This window comes from Xenia sp. Carnegie-2017, unplaced genomic scaffold, assembly GCF_021976095.1.
Source record: "Xenia sp. Carnegie-2017 unplaced genomic scaffold, XeniaSp_v1 HiC_scaffold_22, whole genome shotgun sequence".
NCBI classification, from domain to species: Eukaryota; Metazoa; Cnidaria; class Anthozoa; order Malacalcyonacea; family Xeniidae; genus Xenia; species Xenia sp. Carnegie-2017.
The window spans coordinates 13,873,704-13,890,210 of NW_025813485.1; the positions used below are offsets into that span (position 1 = coordinate 13,873,704).

The following is a 16,507-nucleotide window of genomic DNA, read 5'->3' on the forward strand; positions in this document are numbered from 1 at the left end:
ATTACAACACGTTGTCCTAAACCAGAACAAAATAAATTTTAAAGTAGAAAATAGAATTAAATTAATCTCATTATTTTATGGATGGTTTTATATTGTAAATCTTTCGTGTTAAGTCTTTTTAAGAACATTGCGTAAAAAGAAATCTCTTAATATGACGCATAGTCATATTCTGTAAACAAACATAAATTACGTTCTGCCAAAACAATAATAATCTCATCGAAACTCCCACCAAGCTTAGGAGTATTTTACATAATCTTGTTTGTAATTTCAAAAATGAAGATAACGATAAGTTCATAGAGTTCATCAAATGGAAGAAAAGAAACTCACCTTTCTTGGATGAAGCTTCAATTTTGCGCAGTTGTTAAGTGTTTGTAGTCTCCTGTTGAAAAAGAGCAAACATAGAGGGTATATATCCTTCCACAATTGCTTGTGTTTTTCGTCTCGTCGTCACCGGCGACATCGAGGATAGGTAATCATTTTGCAAAAACAGAACACGAAAAGTTCTCCCACACCAAAAATTTGTCATTAAATCATCAACGTTACTAATGTGGGGATCGTGCATTTTAATTTTACTCACGCAAAACAAAATGCTTTTGTACTGATAGGCAAATTGCACATCAAACTAATCAGTTTAATGTCCTCGAAAGGTCTCACAATGGTACAAAGTGCATGTTTTTCTAAATTTCATTGCATTAACATGTGCACCTGAACAATGCCTCGATGGAATCTTTATCCAAAAAATCGTGATCTTTAGCCACTGCTGCAATATCGATGGGAAACAAGGAATCTAAAAATTGCAAGATGTAACAAAAACTTTCTTAATATGACACGACAACAAATTAGATATAAAAAAACTCTTCACCACGTATAAAGATGTTGACGAGACTAAAAGAACAGTTGATTTCTGGTTGGAGACAGTTGCGTCGACAGGTTTTTTAGACTAGGAGGGGGGACAATGCAACCGTCAAATGTGTGAGACTTCAATGGGAGTTCAGAGGCATGCTCCCTTAAAAAAGATATTTGACTTTGTATTCTCTAAAACGCTATTTCTCACAGGCAGGATTTATGATAATCTATAAAAGCCACACGTTTCTAGAATGGCAGCATTTTTTTAGATGTATCAACAAGTGTATTTAAGTCAATCCTCACAGATAACAATGTTGGTAGATTGCTATTTACTATATATACTTTGCTATGTGCCCGTTTACAGAAAGCCAATTTTTTAATGCTGTTCGAATTTGGATTTATTTCACTTCATCCTTCAATCTTAAAATTTATATTTGGAATAAATGGGGGGACACGCTCCATCCCCCTCCAGATCCCTCCTTGGCGACGCTACTGGTTGGAGAAATGAATCGTGGTACTTATTTGAATACCACTAGTGATTGCCACCCAGTAGCATTGTTCAGATTTTTTCATTGTGACGGATGGAAAAGACGTATACACGACAACAGTATATATTAACGAATTTCACTGACGTTAACTGACCTTCATACATCTGCGCGTACTGTGGAAATCCCGTGGCTCTTAACCAGTAACAAGCTTCAAGTGCTTCGAGCTCTGAAAATTGGAAACACGGTTATTAAAAATAAATCTGCAGCATCTTTTTGCGTTAACCCTCCTATATAGAGTTAATCCTTAAAGGGTCCTTGGATGATAAAAGTAATTCTATATATAATCAAACGCTTGCCAGCAACATTCTATATTTGTGTATCTACTCTACGTTTACATCGCGTTTATGTTTGTCTTTCGTTTCACTGTAAGTTATGAATGGAATGCTTTTGTAGAAATGGCTCTAAAGTCTTAGTAAAATTTAGACGTTTACGAAAGTCTTGAAAAAGTGAATAGCGTGTGCTTATATGAGAAATCAATACGTCAGAAATTTTTCGTAAGGCAATATTGCGCATAATAGCAACAAAACTGATTCACGATCATTTCAATAATCACGACTAGAGATTTAAAGCTGGATTTCCACTTGCAAATTTTTTTGCGCGGAGCGATAATTTTCGAATTTAGGCATGCGCAGACGTTCAATACGTCACATATACACAGCGATAAAATTCGTATAAACTGTTCGCCACGACGAAAATTTGAGTTCGATTGATTTCTACTTTTTCGTTGCGAAAAAATTCGCTAGCCAATCAGATTTCGGTGTTTCTGATTTGTGATGTTTGTCAAGAATATTCAGTTATAGCAATAACAATCATAACATACTATTTCATAGCAGTAGCAGTCATATAGCCAGTGTTTGATTCAGCCATTTTGTATTAAAATTAAAGTTTTGTATATCACGGCTTTATTATTACTAGTGGAAATCATACTCTTCATCACCCGAAATTTTTCGCTTCGAAAATTATCGCTTCGCGCTAAAAAGTTCACAAGTGGAAATCCGGCTTAAGACATCAGTATTGAACATTCCCCCCATCGTGAAACATAATGTTGCAACATTTGGTGATCATTCCAATAACATATTCACCCAACAACAACAATAATTTTGTCGTTGATGCAAAGAGAATGATTGTCTTTGTCATTACACACGCCCATAGAAAAGGACTGGAACTGGAAAACAGAGCTATTTGATATTGGATGCTTCTGCCTCACATACAAATATTATGCAACATTGAAAAAGTTCTTTCTTTATACGCATAAAATTTATCAAAATATGAAAACAAAACGTCCATTATGTATTAACGAAGCAAAGAAATCGAAACGTCCATTTGTCAACGTAGCAAAAAATTGATATATATGTTAGAAATCGGTTCACTTTGATATGTGCTACTCTTACAACAGGCCCTCTATAGAAAGCAACCTCAGTTTATAAGGTTAGCATGGTCAAATACACCTTTTCTATCTATATCTGGGGGAACTAGTGCAAACAAACAGGGTTGGCCCAGTAAGGGAACTATCTCGCCGTGCAAGCAAAGTGAGCTGGTAAGGGAATTGTCCCCCCGTGCAAGCAAAGCGAGTTGGTAAGAGAACTATCCCCCCGTGCAAGCAAAGCGAGCTAAAAATACCATTATAAATTGATTGTGTAGTTTTTATCTGCCCATCAAACTATTTTCTAATGAATATACGTAACATTTCACGATTTTCTCGACAACAACTCCCGACTTGCGTAAATAGCGAACGAAAAAATTTCATTGGTCGATTTATTCGAAAATGTCTTCACATAATTTTGCATGTCATCGGCTACATCATCAAAGTGTGATAATCACAAGGAAACTCCAAGCTTATGATGTTGAACGCATCACATTTACATCATCACACAATTTCAACCAGACTTTTCTCGACCGGCAATTTTTTATTTGAGACGTTGACAAATTGTCAGTACTGTTATAACAGAAAGTGTGTCGTATCAGACATGGTCATATCGCCATCAACAGAAATATTAGTGTCTAACCGAAAAAATTCGAAAAGCCTGTTTGAAATTACTGCCTTAGTTTAATTTGTAATCCTAATTCCCCCAACGTTAATTTTATCATGCTAGGGCAGACATTTTATAAATTATCCAAGTAATCCCAATTTTAATTTGGTTTCTTCAAGGCTGTAGTATTTTTCTCTCAAATGCTTTGTTTAAAATTTTACTCGAACATTGATTTGAAAACCACGAGCCTTCACGCATGCCAGTTATGATTGGCAAAAGCCTTAGCCTCGTCTGGTATCAATCCTTGGAAAACAGAAAATATGACGATAAACCTTTCGTATTTGTCTATTTAAGTCTTGGAACAAGTAAACAGAAAACCCTGCCAACTTGCATCGACTACGCAGTCTTTGTAATAATTTCAAAAATTGTGTCGCAGCTTCTGGTTCTCAAATATGATGTTTTCATCGGTGCGATTTAAAGCACAAGCGAAAAAGTCCATACATGCAGCTTCGCCTCATAGCATATGTCTATTCAAGAAAATTTTGGCATTAATACAGAAAAATAGTCTCTGATGCAGGGTGCTTGTGATAAAAGATAAAAGAGCACGCAATTTTCGCATACCTTGACTTAATTACAAGCAAATCATTTTTTCAGAATTTCCAAACGATTTTGACCGTTGTGAATATGAATGGTCGTTTCACAGTCAAACGGAAGGGACGAAGCCTTCTATTATAGAACTGTAAAAGTTATCATGGCAGATTAAATTCCTGGTATTTGAAAACAGTTTTGATCTCATTCAACTATATCAGACATTCAAGAATAAATAAGCGCCGCTAGAAGAGGTTTTGACATTTATATTGACATATCATATAACCTCAATGTAAAATGATTAAATAAAGCGCATAGTCACAATAAAGTATTTCACTGATAATTTTTCACATATAACACATACAAATTGCTAAATTAGTAAACGCTTCGCCATAAAGTCAATATATTGAACGACCCAAAAACGTGCATGTACTAAGCTACAAGACGTGAAGGTTTTATGCTGCAGTCAAAAAGCTTGATTTCTTCAATTAGGATTGTTGTAAAATTTACTTGCCATTTTAACTTATCTACTGTTGATTTTAATGCATATAGCTTTTATTGAAGTGAAGCTGTTAAGAGTAAAGACGATAAAACAGCTTGCCATTCAAACAATAACTTCACTGACAAACTAATATACTTAGCTTATCTAGAAATACGGTATAGCATGTGTCGATTTCTGATTTTCAATGCATGATTAATCCCCACCTAGCATTCGCAATTACTTACCAAAAATAACGCGAGGCACATTTTCCTTTTATAGCTCTCTGAAGCAATGTAGTTTTGATGAGAGTCATGGAGCAGCATGCAGACTTGGAATACAGAACGAGGCTTATGAAACTGTTTTAAATTTAGCCAGAACCCCTGGTGTTTTTGTATTGCACTAACCACAAAGGATTCACAAAGAATTCGATGATTTTAACAGCTGCATGTACTTTAAAATATATTGTTTTTAGTGAGCCACTAACACATTACAAAATATGTTAGTTTAGCTCAAATTCTATGAAGTCTGTGCAACAAAAATATTACCACAAGAATGTGAAGAGCCTAACGTGATCGTGAAGATTGCTGGTAAAATGTTTAATGAGTTATCGTAAATATAGCTATAGTATGTTGTTAAGTTTGCCTTGACGAAGTTTGTTGATCAATTGCATTGGCAAAAATACTACACTATGAAGACATTTCGAAGGCAAAACCCTCACACAATGAAGTCTATACATGTTTTAAAAATCCACTTTGCATTGCACAAGACCACAAACAGTTCAGCTCGTTAATACGTCATAATGATTGCTCACAATGTTGTTAGAAAAGCGTCAACTAAAGCTGTTTTATAGTTAATATTTGGGACAATTCAATGTAGATTTGGACGTCTTGTTTTCACGATATGATTCATCTGTCAACAGTCTGTGATAAAAATTTTGCGAACAAAAAGCTGCGCGTGTCATTGATTCTACCAGTTTTAGTGGTCTTTTAGTGGGGAAGAGCTTTGTGTCGTATTCACGAAACGAACACTACAGGATCCGAATAAGGTTAGGCTTAGTATTGCTTAATAAACAACCAGTGAACCTCACACGATATAATCTCGATTAAGGATATATTCCTCTGTTGACAGACATCATAATGATTCGTTATGCCCAAAATGATGTTTCTTATTCATTCAAAGTTGAAACGTAAAATGTAACTGACATAAATGCGGTTTTTTGTAGTGCACGTGCATTCTATTAACATCCCGTGTTGATAAAAGTATCTGTCGTGCTTGCGTCATCGTACATATAATGCAAATGTAAGTTTAATTTCTCTCCAACCTACGATGCGACAATATAATCAATGTAACGTCTGGCAGCAAGCTCAGAATGAGCAGAAGTTTTAATACTGCTCATTCTTAAAAATATCGACAGTTTAGCAGCTAGTATCATCTTCATGTATGAGTATTGAGATAGGGCTGTTCTCTTTCGCAAAGAAAGTCTCTGATACATTCTATGGACACAAATACCAATACAAATAGAACTTTTTCTGTCTTGCTTAAGCGTTTCAGAATAAAATACGCGAATCTTTCACTTATTCTGATAGTGTGAACCAGCCTTTCGTAAATATAATTTTCAGAAGCTAAAAGTTAATAAATGTAACAATAATGAATTATCGGGATGAGTCACCGTTGAGTCACCTGAATTTTTCAGGTTTATGAGACAATTGCTTAGATTGTCCAGCAAAGTGCGAAGATCATATCTCAATTTAATTTCAAACACCGCAATGCATATAACATTATTTCATATGACATTCCTTTCACGAGAAAACATGAGCCCAACAAAATTGACCTGCTCTCCACTGTGTGACTTCATAGCTCAGTTGGTCAGAGCACTGCACCAATAATGAATTATCTCACATGGGGTATAAATATGCATTACGACGATATAACGACAAAATATTCAAAAGATACATTATCACCACCAACGTGGTTTGGCACCCGGCTACCAGTCTCCAGTCTACATATATAAAAGCGTTTAATCTTGACAAGGCGCGATATTAATTTATCAAGACATATTTTCATGTAATTTCTATGTAAGACTATGCATCATTGTAATGCTAAATTGCTGGAACCAGTTAAATATGGTTATTGCTAATTGTCCTGACGCCGTTTTAAAATATCATAAAAATCTGTTTACTATAATTCAAAAAATTGTCCTCTCGCTAGAACTTTGATGTTGTAGAAATAACAAATCATACCAAAGTTTTTTCTTCTAATTGCAGTGTGAAGGAACGAGACAATTTAATAATCTCAGTTTTGTTACTTGTATCGTATAAAAGAGCGACGCGCAGATATGAATGACATAAAGAATTGATAATTGATATAGATGTCGAAATAATACACATTTTATGAACATTTTGGCAATACAAATCATTACGACAAACTTATCAATATAACGTTAATCAACTAACACGAAAGTACAAGATATGTAACCTGAAAGACTTGGTTTTCTCATGTTTCCAGGCAGCATCCGACGAAGCATCATGTTTATGTCAAGCAAATCATTCCAATTTTTAAAACCCACCATATTCAAATAAAACCTTGTGCATATCAAAGCAACTGACTGTTCTGCAGCATATAAACATAAGTTTGTATGTTGCATAAACTCAACCCGACCCACGGATGTTTTCAATCTGAGACTGACGGTAGACAATCTTTGCGTCCGTCGTTTGGGTCAACATCATATCTCATGACTAAACAATTTACTCTCTACACCCCGGGGCTAAGTACTCGTAGTCAATGCAAAGTTTGCCAACTCTCACACATGTTCCCATGTAAGATGATATCAAAATATAAAGGTCATAACACGGGTCATTGAAAATAATGCAAGAATTTCGAAGATGTCGAACAGAGCTGGATTTGTCTCAATTACCGTCATCTCTGTAAAGTTACAAATGAATAAATAAGTTATTCGTAATTTCCTTTCACTTAAAAAACTTGGATAACGCAAAGAAAATTTGGATATGTACAAAAAAATGTGTACATAGCCTGAAAGCAATGACTTGATAATGTATTTTTAAAATATTTATGGTTTTCCAGAAAGCCACCATTCTGCTCTATAACCCTTTTTAAGGGTGCTGTCGGAATGGCACGGAGTCGTTTGTTCATTTAGTTAAGAAAAAGATCAATATTGCGTGAAAGAAACAAAGGTTGTCTCACTTTTAAAAAAATAAACCTCACACAATGCAAGCTATTTATTGCGCGTCTTACACATTTTTGACACTTCATCAAAATATAAGAGTATTATGAAACAAAGATGTCCACGAATTTTGTGTGTCCAATAAGAGAATGTTTACTATTTAAAACTATAGAGAAAATCTTCCTCCGAGAGATTGCAAATGAGGAAGTGATTGAAATGTTCCTGAGCCAAGATACGTCTTTTGCTACAAACACATAAGTGTTAAGTGAAAAGCATGCTTACATGATTTGCTTGTACTTTATGTTCTCGTCTAGTTTCTATTTTATTATTTGCTTATGCTACAGCTGATCCTCTTTTTACATTTTCATACTATCCGGTATTTCCAGATAATTATTGACAATATGACATAATGCAAATGTCAATTTGCATTATGTTCTGACGTCATTATCTTGGAGGAAAATATGGAAAATACAGATAACGTCGATCATTTGACATAAATCGCTACAATTTTACACATTTTGAAAATATTTGTAGCCTTATTATGAAATCATACAAGTAAATGTGTATATGGAATTCAGTTTAGTCCGGCGTGAAGTATGCGAATATATTTATTTTACTCGAAGCAAATGATTCTGGGAAATGGTTGGAAATGAAAAAGGATAGGAAACCCTATAACATAAGAAGCTTATGATTAAATGATTTTGCTGACCTTCTATATCACAAATATTTTAAATTATGTAATGTAAAGTTGCGGAATGCTCATCAAACTCACGAATTCAATTGAGTAGATAGATAATGACGTTACCTTGTTGATTGTGACGTACATATATATTAAGTCAGACAATTTATACTTGTGATGTTGATTGACAAACACATCATAATTTTAGAGTTAAAATATATTCACATGAAATGCAGATTCGATTACATTCTATCATAAAACGTGCCAGACTTTTGTGAAGAAGTCACGAAAGAGTACAACTATGTCATATTTCCACACCATGACCTTATGTAGCAGATCAAGTCATGATCTATAAGAAAACCAATTCCAATGGCTTCATTATGTAAAAAATAACTTGGCACAGTTGAAATGGCCACACGTACAACCACAAATAAGAAATTTCAGCTGTATTATTTTACAAAATTTTTCGCATTGTCGTGCATGATCAAATCGTGTGGTGCCTTACTTTCAATTATGTCAAAGATATGAAACACTTATATATTGATCTACTGTTGCATTAATGATCACAGACCTATTAAGAAGCTGTTTCCTTTGAGCTTTTTCCATTCAGTATTAACGCACAACCAGAATATTGGGTGAAATGACAGTCACACATGTCGTCGTGCAGTGTTATTGTATATATTATTTGTACTATATTTAAATTGTAACTATTCGTAAATAATATATAATTTACGAGGTATCTATTTATTCCGAAATATATATTTTAAAGCATTAATTGATCTCTTACTTTTTCATAATTATTTTTTACGTTATGCAGACTTATCACGTGAACAAAATATGTAAATTCTTATTGCCATCTTTCATCGACTTAATAACTAAAGATAAGTATGAATTAAAGACTTTCATAGAAACGTGCGTTTAATTGAATCTATTGCTACATATGATTGGCATTGTATACAATTAAATATAATATGATATTTTTCTCTTTTTGAATACTCTGCGATGCAATACTCTATAAACGAACACCATTAGAATATTTATGAATGCCAAAGCTAAAATTGAAATATGTGTTCGTCAAAACGTACCTGGCTGTGCATACTACATCATAGTGTATTCAACTATTGTCTGTCGTCACTGCACTCATTAAGTTATGAAGAAAATTATGATTTGTGATTCAAACCAAGGTATCAATCTCGCACAAATTTCCTGAAGGACACTTTTTATTTCAGAAATTTTACTCATGCAAATTACTCTATTTTGAAGTATTGATCACATGATCAAATCGACTTCCTCGCATTCCATCTAGTTACGTCATTTCTACGTCCAAAAATTACCACTAAGATTTGTCGTGATGCTAGAAATTTTCCAAGGCTTTTTTTCAGCATGCTAAACTACTTTTCATTTCATATCATGCAGGATAATTGCGATCTAGTGGCGAAAATCATTTATATCATCAAATATCATCAAATATCATCAAAAATAACCTTGGTTGACCAATCCATCCTGATTCCTACAGCTGATAATGTCGTACCAAAGCATTGCCATATTGTTATACAAACGTCTGTTTTATCTTAGACTGCCATAAGAAAGTGAAATTGGCTACTTATGCCACCCACTTATGCAATGACTATGAGTTATTGTTAGTCAAATTTATGAAAGCTTGTCTACAGAGTCAGTTTGGGGGATGAAACAAAATGGAAAAATCTTAGAATGGTTGAAAAAATAGTAAAAGTGCCATGTCAATCAGTAAGTAACAAAGAAAAATCGAAACTAATGCACAAATCGATATTCATTTAAAATGATATTACAATTGACAAACGTTTACAAATAATGCGCTACTCTTGTGAGAAAAGAAAATCCGTCAATATATTTATCATTAATAACCATTCCAAATATTAATAAGGGTGTTTGATGAAATTTTTATGTTTAAATTACACTGCTAATCTTTCACTTAAAAATGTCTCGGAAATATCAAGTTTCGTGAGCTATAACGCATAAAACTACAACGTATCCTGCGTCACGTTCATGCCACAAAAAGCGATACAGTTTAAAAAACTTCGTTAAAAAACTATGATTTAAAGGAATATCGTGAAATAGTTTCAGCAATACGCATTATACTCAAAAGTATCACGTATATATTTATTTTCAGGTGACAAGTTGATAAAACGACAAACAGTGCATCTCATTGCTTCACTCGCCGAGTTTTTGATTTCCCAGATACTTCCAGGTAAAATTTATGTGGCTATAGAGAATATACACTGGGAGGCCATCAACCTCAAAAGGGCCTGTGGTGGGTTAGCCATGTGACTAAGGGTGCGGAAATACCCTTCCCAGTGAAATTTGAAAAATTGCAACAGTTATAAGTGTCATTTGCAGAGTAATTTAACAACAGCGTAGCAGAAATGTAAAAATACTTATTAAATAAGCACGTTCTTACTTTATGCGAGAAATATGTTATTAAAGTAAATGGTTTGGACCCGGGAGTATCGTTACATGTTTGTAGATGTAGATCGTCCAGGTTAGTATAGTCCTGAGAAGGACTGTTTTTGTTGTTGTTGACTGACGTTTCGACAACCTTAGTGGTAGTCATCTTCAGAGTCAAATCATTTTGACTGGGAAGATGACTACCGCTAAGTTTGTCGAAACGTCAGTCTACATCAATACCAACAGTCGTTCTCAGGACTATACTAAGCTGGACAATCTACATCTACAAACATGTAAATATATTATTTGCAATAAAATACTTAAAATGCTAATAACAAAAAAAAACAATAAGGAGGGGGCAATTTTTTTCATTGCAAGGTCAACGGAAAGGTTTGGGAGGCCAAATTGCCTCTCTTCAAGTATAAATGTTAAAATATATCTTGACAGTTGAGGTATAAAAATGTTTTTTCCAGAGAAGTATGATTTTTGAATTATTTTTAGTTGATTTTGACTCCTTTCTTAGCGCTGTCCTAAGTCTACAATGAATTTTTCACGAACATATTACATCAGTAGCTTGAAATGATTTTTTAATAGTACGTCAAAATTGTTGTGAAAAAGTAAAACTAAAACGAAAAACAAACTAAACTCGAGTAAACACGTGATATTTTACTTCTACAAGATCTTTAAGAAGCTTTTAAAGCAAAGCACAAAATTTGCATTTTTTTAGTGATGTAACTGCTTTTTTACACGAGTGTGTTGTTGTTTTTTATTGATTTGTGGAACCAGGCACAAAAAATACGGGGAGAGCAGGAGGTCAAAGCCAGTGCGTCACATAATTTCTAGAGAGACTGTTAACATTATCAGAACTGAAACCATAAATTAATTTATATCAAGGCTTAATTATTGATTACCATGCATACTAGCGGCCATTATAATCACCAGACATGTGCAAAATTGATTTTTATTTTTTGCAGCATAATTTTTTCCTCTTTATAACGTCTTGTGTGCTGTGATATGTACATGCATGATGAAATTACCATCCTTATGTACGGTTGTAATTTTCAAAGTTAAATATGAACTAGTTTTAGCCTGCATAAATATTACTTATGGTGGAATACTTTGCTTTGAATGAGTAAGAAACAACGAACCTTTTCGAAAAGATTTTTCAAATTTGCAAACAGCAAAAGTTTAAATATTTTTAATGCCATGTAACAAACTCATTAATGGTATTGTTGCATCCGTTGGTATCACCTTGTAGTTACTTTTTAAAATTAACATGAAAACTGTTACCAAATAAGAGTCTAAAATGACGTTTCACGATTTGATAACCAGGCCTGCTTTTCTGCAAGCACTGTCTTTTTAAAGTTTTCAGGCTTTTAACAGGAGTAACAAGCAACACTCAATTGCAAAAATTTGAACAAGGAAGGCTCTATGATATGTATTACCATTGGTTACAAGGGCGCTGAACCCTTCCTTCATGAGCCCAATTCAATACATTTCTGCTAGCAAATCTCGTAAAGTTACTGAATCAAAATGTCATTGGAATACATGGACAAAAATTATTAGCTTAATTAAAGGTCAAAATTTTGAAATTTTAATTCTTAAGATTTTAAGTTCTTCGCGATCTTAATATGATGGAAAAGTCGATTTAAAAATTGATATGAACAAAAAAGGTCAGGCAAAATTGTCGGCTTTTTTATAAAGCAAAAACGCTACAAAAGTCATTCCTAAAACATAGAAACTCCCCCTTCACAGTTTTGAAGTTTGCGCTAATAACAGTTTGACTGAAAGTCTCGGTTTTAGTCAGCTTGAATTCCAAATCTAGGCTCTGTAGTTAGGCGTATAAGACTGTTGCAAACTACATATGTTATTTAACATACCTGGCAGCTCATGGCGATTACTTTTGGAAGACGCAATCTGCAAGAGTTAAAATGCGTTTGATGATAATTTTGAGATTAATGGTGTTGTTGGCGTAAAAATTGCTGTGATTATCCCCCGTGAGATGAATAAAATTAATAGTGTTTTAATTTGTGAAATTTGTAAAATACGATTTGAAGCCGAAAAATCTGCCAAATCTTACCAATACATCACACCTAAATTGAATTCTTCAGTTTCATAACTGTGACGAAGATTGAAGTAAATATTATCGGTTCGTAAGTATAATTAAATCCAAATTGTATGATCCGAAACCCGGATTACAGTCATCAGAAATGCAGAGTACGAAAATTGTACTCGAAATTTTGGGTGTGGAGAAGTTTTGTGTAATTACATACATATCATAGTATAGTGAAGGAATGAGCATACCATTAAATAACAAAAATACCTCATTTTTATCTGGTAATGATCTACTTCTTGTAAGATCTCTTTTCTCCCAAGTTTTAGGGGCTGGCTGTGATGTAAGAGATATTGAAATGCGAGGTATGAGGCCATTAACCAAACCGTCATCACGTGCGATATAACCGAGTGTTTCTTCCTATAATTACGTAAGTTAGGAGTTTCAAACGGTGCTCTACAAAGAGCCACAGCAATACTCACACAAGAAGTAGAGTATTCACACAATTTAAAATGGGGATTTTTATACACTTATGTAAACGATCTTATACAACACAAGCCTAGTGAAGTATACATAGTCAAACAAAAAACTGAATTCAAAGCTTGCTCTTTTCCTGTTGTTGTGAGTTACCTCTTCGACAAAGACGCTGTCTATACAACTTCTTTCAATACTTGTTTCAGATAAACTTCCTCGACGATTCAAATTGGTCATCGTGCACCTGTTTATGAAGATGAATTATGAGTTTCATCATTCAATGCTCGGAATAAAGAGACCTCAATGGAATGGCAGTAAAGTCAGTTGATTTTCTCACGACTAAGAAATAATCCTCATAAATTTTTCACAAAAGAACAAAACTAAATGTGGAAATGACACATTGGCTTTGGTATTTTCAAATCACTCGTGTGGTCTAAATAAGCCAAACAATTTCCACGCCTGCTCATGCAATGACGCCAAAAAACGGCCATCTTCGTGTATTTTTTATACGCTGCCATTTTTATGTAACTTATCCGTAGATATTTTAAATATTTTCATCAACAGCGCATCTTGAGAACATACGCATCACAATATGATGGTATAATCTAATTATACATACAAACCTTTTACAGGCAATTTACTTGATACATGCGCCAAAATAACCGGGTTGCTTAAAAGAATGACCTAGCATGAGGCAAGCTTACGTTTGAATATGATTCCCAATCTAGCGATTAATTAAGCTATGGTGTATGTATCAAATCTCTATTGGATTTCAAAAATGTTTCTTCCCAGCTGTGTCAACCATTCGCTCACACAGCTGGCTTCACATTATGTTATGTTATTATGCACACTGTGACGCACATGTTGCAAAACACAAATCGTTCTCAACTTAAACGAAAAAATTAATTGCGTTTTATTCTGTTTAACACATGATTATGTTCTAAACAGTAATATCTTCGCGCTTTTCGAATAATCACAATCGCTTATGAATTGTTTGGTCGACATTTATCAAATGTAAAAACGTACGTCGTCACAACTAATGACATAGAGCCATAAAAGCAAGTAAAGTTCGTGCTGATGAGTTGCACACTTACCTCAAATTCTCAAAGTTTGAATGCATTGGTAGAAAACGGACTTTATATACATTCGTTTGTGACGGACTCCATGACACATGAAATGGCAAAGTCACGTGTTCAATTTGCGTTTTCCCTTGCGCAGACAAATATTTGATTACTTCGTTTATCAAAACAAGATAGCAAATCCGACGAAAACAAGATACTGATTTCACAAACTTGATGTCAGAAGAATTCAAACATGAAAATCTCGTACAAGGATGAAGCTATTTTATCATATGCTCTGGTAAATAAAACATATCAATAACCAGACACCCAGCTCGATTTCCCGCCGAAACAATGATTTAATCATGTTCTGCAGTCAATGCAGCTTTTTCAAACCTCGTTGATCCCTAAATTTCGTTTAACTTTTTTCTGAAATCGATTTGGAAATGTTTTTTCTACAAACAGATGTATTATGCGCCAGAATGGTATTCGTCACCAACTACGTAATTAATCAACTTGATGAATAGTGTCAACAAATTGCTTCACATGTACATTGACCGTAAGTCGAAGTTATTTGAGCCGTCTACAAGCAAAGATAGCGTTAATCGGCTTAGTACTCTTTAGGCTGGCTTGCATATGTTTACTACTGAATTTGAAAGGATCATTCGAGTACAGCTATGTATGGAGAAAATTACAACGTGCGCTTTTGAGTATCAGAACATATTTTATACCAATAATCGATGCCACATTCTCAAACTTGCGAACAAAACGCGCACAATTTGAACACTTATCATCTTGATGATTAAGCAAGCATGCCCTAATGAAAATGTTGCGCTCATGCCATCAAAGTTTGAATGCGGAATTTCTCACATTTCCACATTAGGTTAGCCAACCTGTGCATTTGGTAAAAGCATTTTTGAAATTTCGAACATTGACTCATAGATCACTTTCAAATGATGACCGAATTCCCGGCTGAATTAGCACCTTTCTATTACTAAGACTGTGCGCATTTTTGATGTTAAATCTATTCAATAAAGAAAATATACGGACATACACGTGCATCGTATGTTTCTATACGTTCTAATTGGATCGTAATCTTCAATCTGAAGTGCATCACTTTTTTTAAGTGTGTAATGATCGCAATAACGTGCACGGAATGGGTAATATAAAAGATTACGGAGAATATTCAAAATGAGTGAAATGCTCATTCGAGTTTAATGTGAATCTTGTGATGAACGTTCGTCGTTGTGATGAGTGGACATAAATTGTTTATGGTAATTGATGCTTGTGGAGAAAACAGAAAAAATGTGCTGGGAATAGTTTTACCTTAAGATAGAGTACAGGAACATTAAATTGTGGATAATATATCTTCAATTCTTACATGGTTACGTCAGTCCAACCAGGTAGGCATGAAATTTTTGGTCATGGTTGAAAACTGACCATTCCAGTTTCAACAAGGTTATGAGACATACGTGGTCGAGACGGCAAATCGCACAGTAAAACCCGCAAAGTAGTAATAGAAGCTATCGTTTGTTGTGGAAGGCTTATCAGCATGTATACACGCGATTCATTTTACCTTCTTGTATAATTAACTACGAATTTAATCTGTTTTCCTTATGAGGCAATATGTGCGAGAAATTAACATAAAATTGAAACATCCGACAAGCGCAACTCAAAAGGTCCATTACTGTTTCTTGTTACACTGTTGCGCAGCTAATCAAACACTAATGCATTGATTGAGCAACGCTTTTTGTACAATTTAGCAAAAAAAAAGGACAGATGTCAATGTCGTACGTCGTCAAGCGAACTTATTTCGCATTTTGTAAATTATTCGAACTGACAATTAGAACAATCAACAGAAGAACGAAAACATTCCAAACGTAACTTCGAACGTCTGTTGTTATTCTTAAGAACGATATTGACACACAAGATACACCTTGTCATCTTGTTTTCACACCAAATGTTTGATTTTGAAAAAAAACGTGAATATTTTTACAGTAGAGCCACACGCGAGAGAGAGCGAATACTTTAACAGTTGGTCACTAAATTACAGATTTTTGGTTGATCTGATTGTTTTCCCTGAGGATATTTTATCAATATGTTAACATTCTTAGTTCAGGTGTTTATCTGCACTAAACTTACGTAAAAAAGTGAGCTCATTTTTCATATTTTTTTCGTTGGCGCGTTTGAGGAACTCTGGCTAGT

General features: G+C 34.2%; 1 protein-coding gene across 5 annotated transcripts in view; it reads right to left on the bottom strand.

Moving 5' to 3' along the window:
• The window catches only part of LOC124446106 (rho GTPase-activating protein 7-like), a 28,579-nt gene extending 12,723 nt beyond the window's left edge, over positions 1-15,856 (bottom strand). Inside the window, exons 1-7 of one of the 5 annotated variants that reach the window (XM_046996913.1) lie at positions 15,629-15,856; positions 13,401-13,488; positions 13,041-13,190; positions 12,598-12,634; positions 1,489-1,560; positions 706-787; positions 328-379 (exon numbers count right to left, since the gene is read on the bottom strand). In XM_046996913.1, coding sequence (XP_046852869.1) covers positions 328-379; positions 706-787; positions 1,489-1,560; positions 12,598-12,634; positions 13,041-13,190; positions 13,401-13,488; positions 15,629-15,651 — 504 coding nt within the window. In that variant the 5' untranslated portion in view covers positions 15,652-15,856. Of the gene's footprint in view, positions 1-327; positions 380-705; positions 788-1,488; positions 1,561-4,678; positions 4,782-6,908; positions 7,180-12,597; positions 12,635-13,040; positions 13,191-13,400; positions 13,489-13,867; positions 13,944-14,338; positions 14,815-15,628 lie in introns of those variants that run through there. The other 4 variants (XM_046996912.1, XM_046996914.1, XM_046996915.1 and 1 more) reach the window with 4 other exon arrangements.
• Between the last annotated feature and the right edge of the window lie 651 nt (positions 15,857-16,507).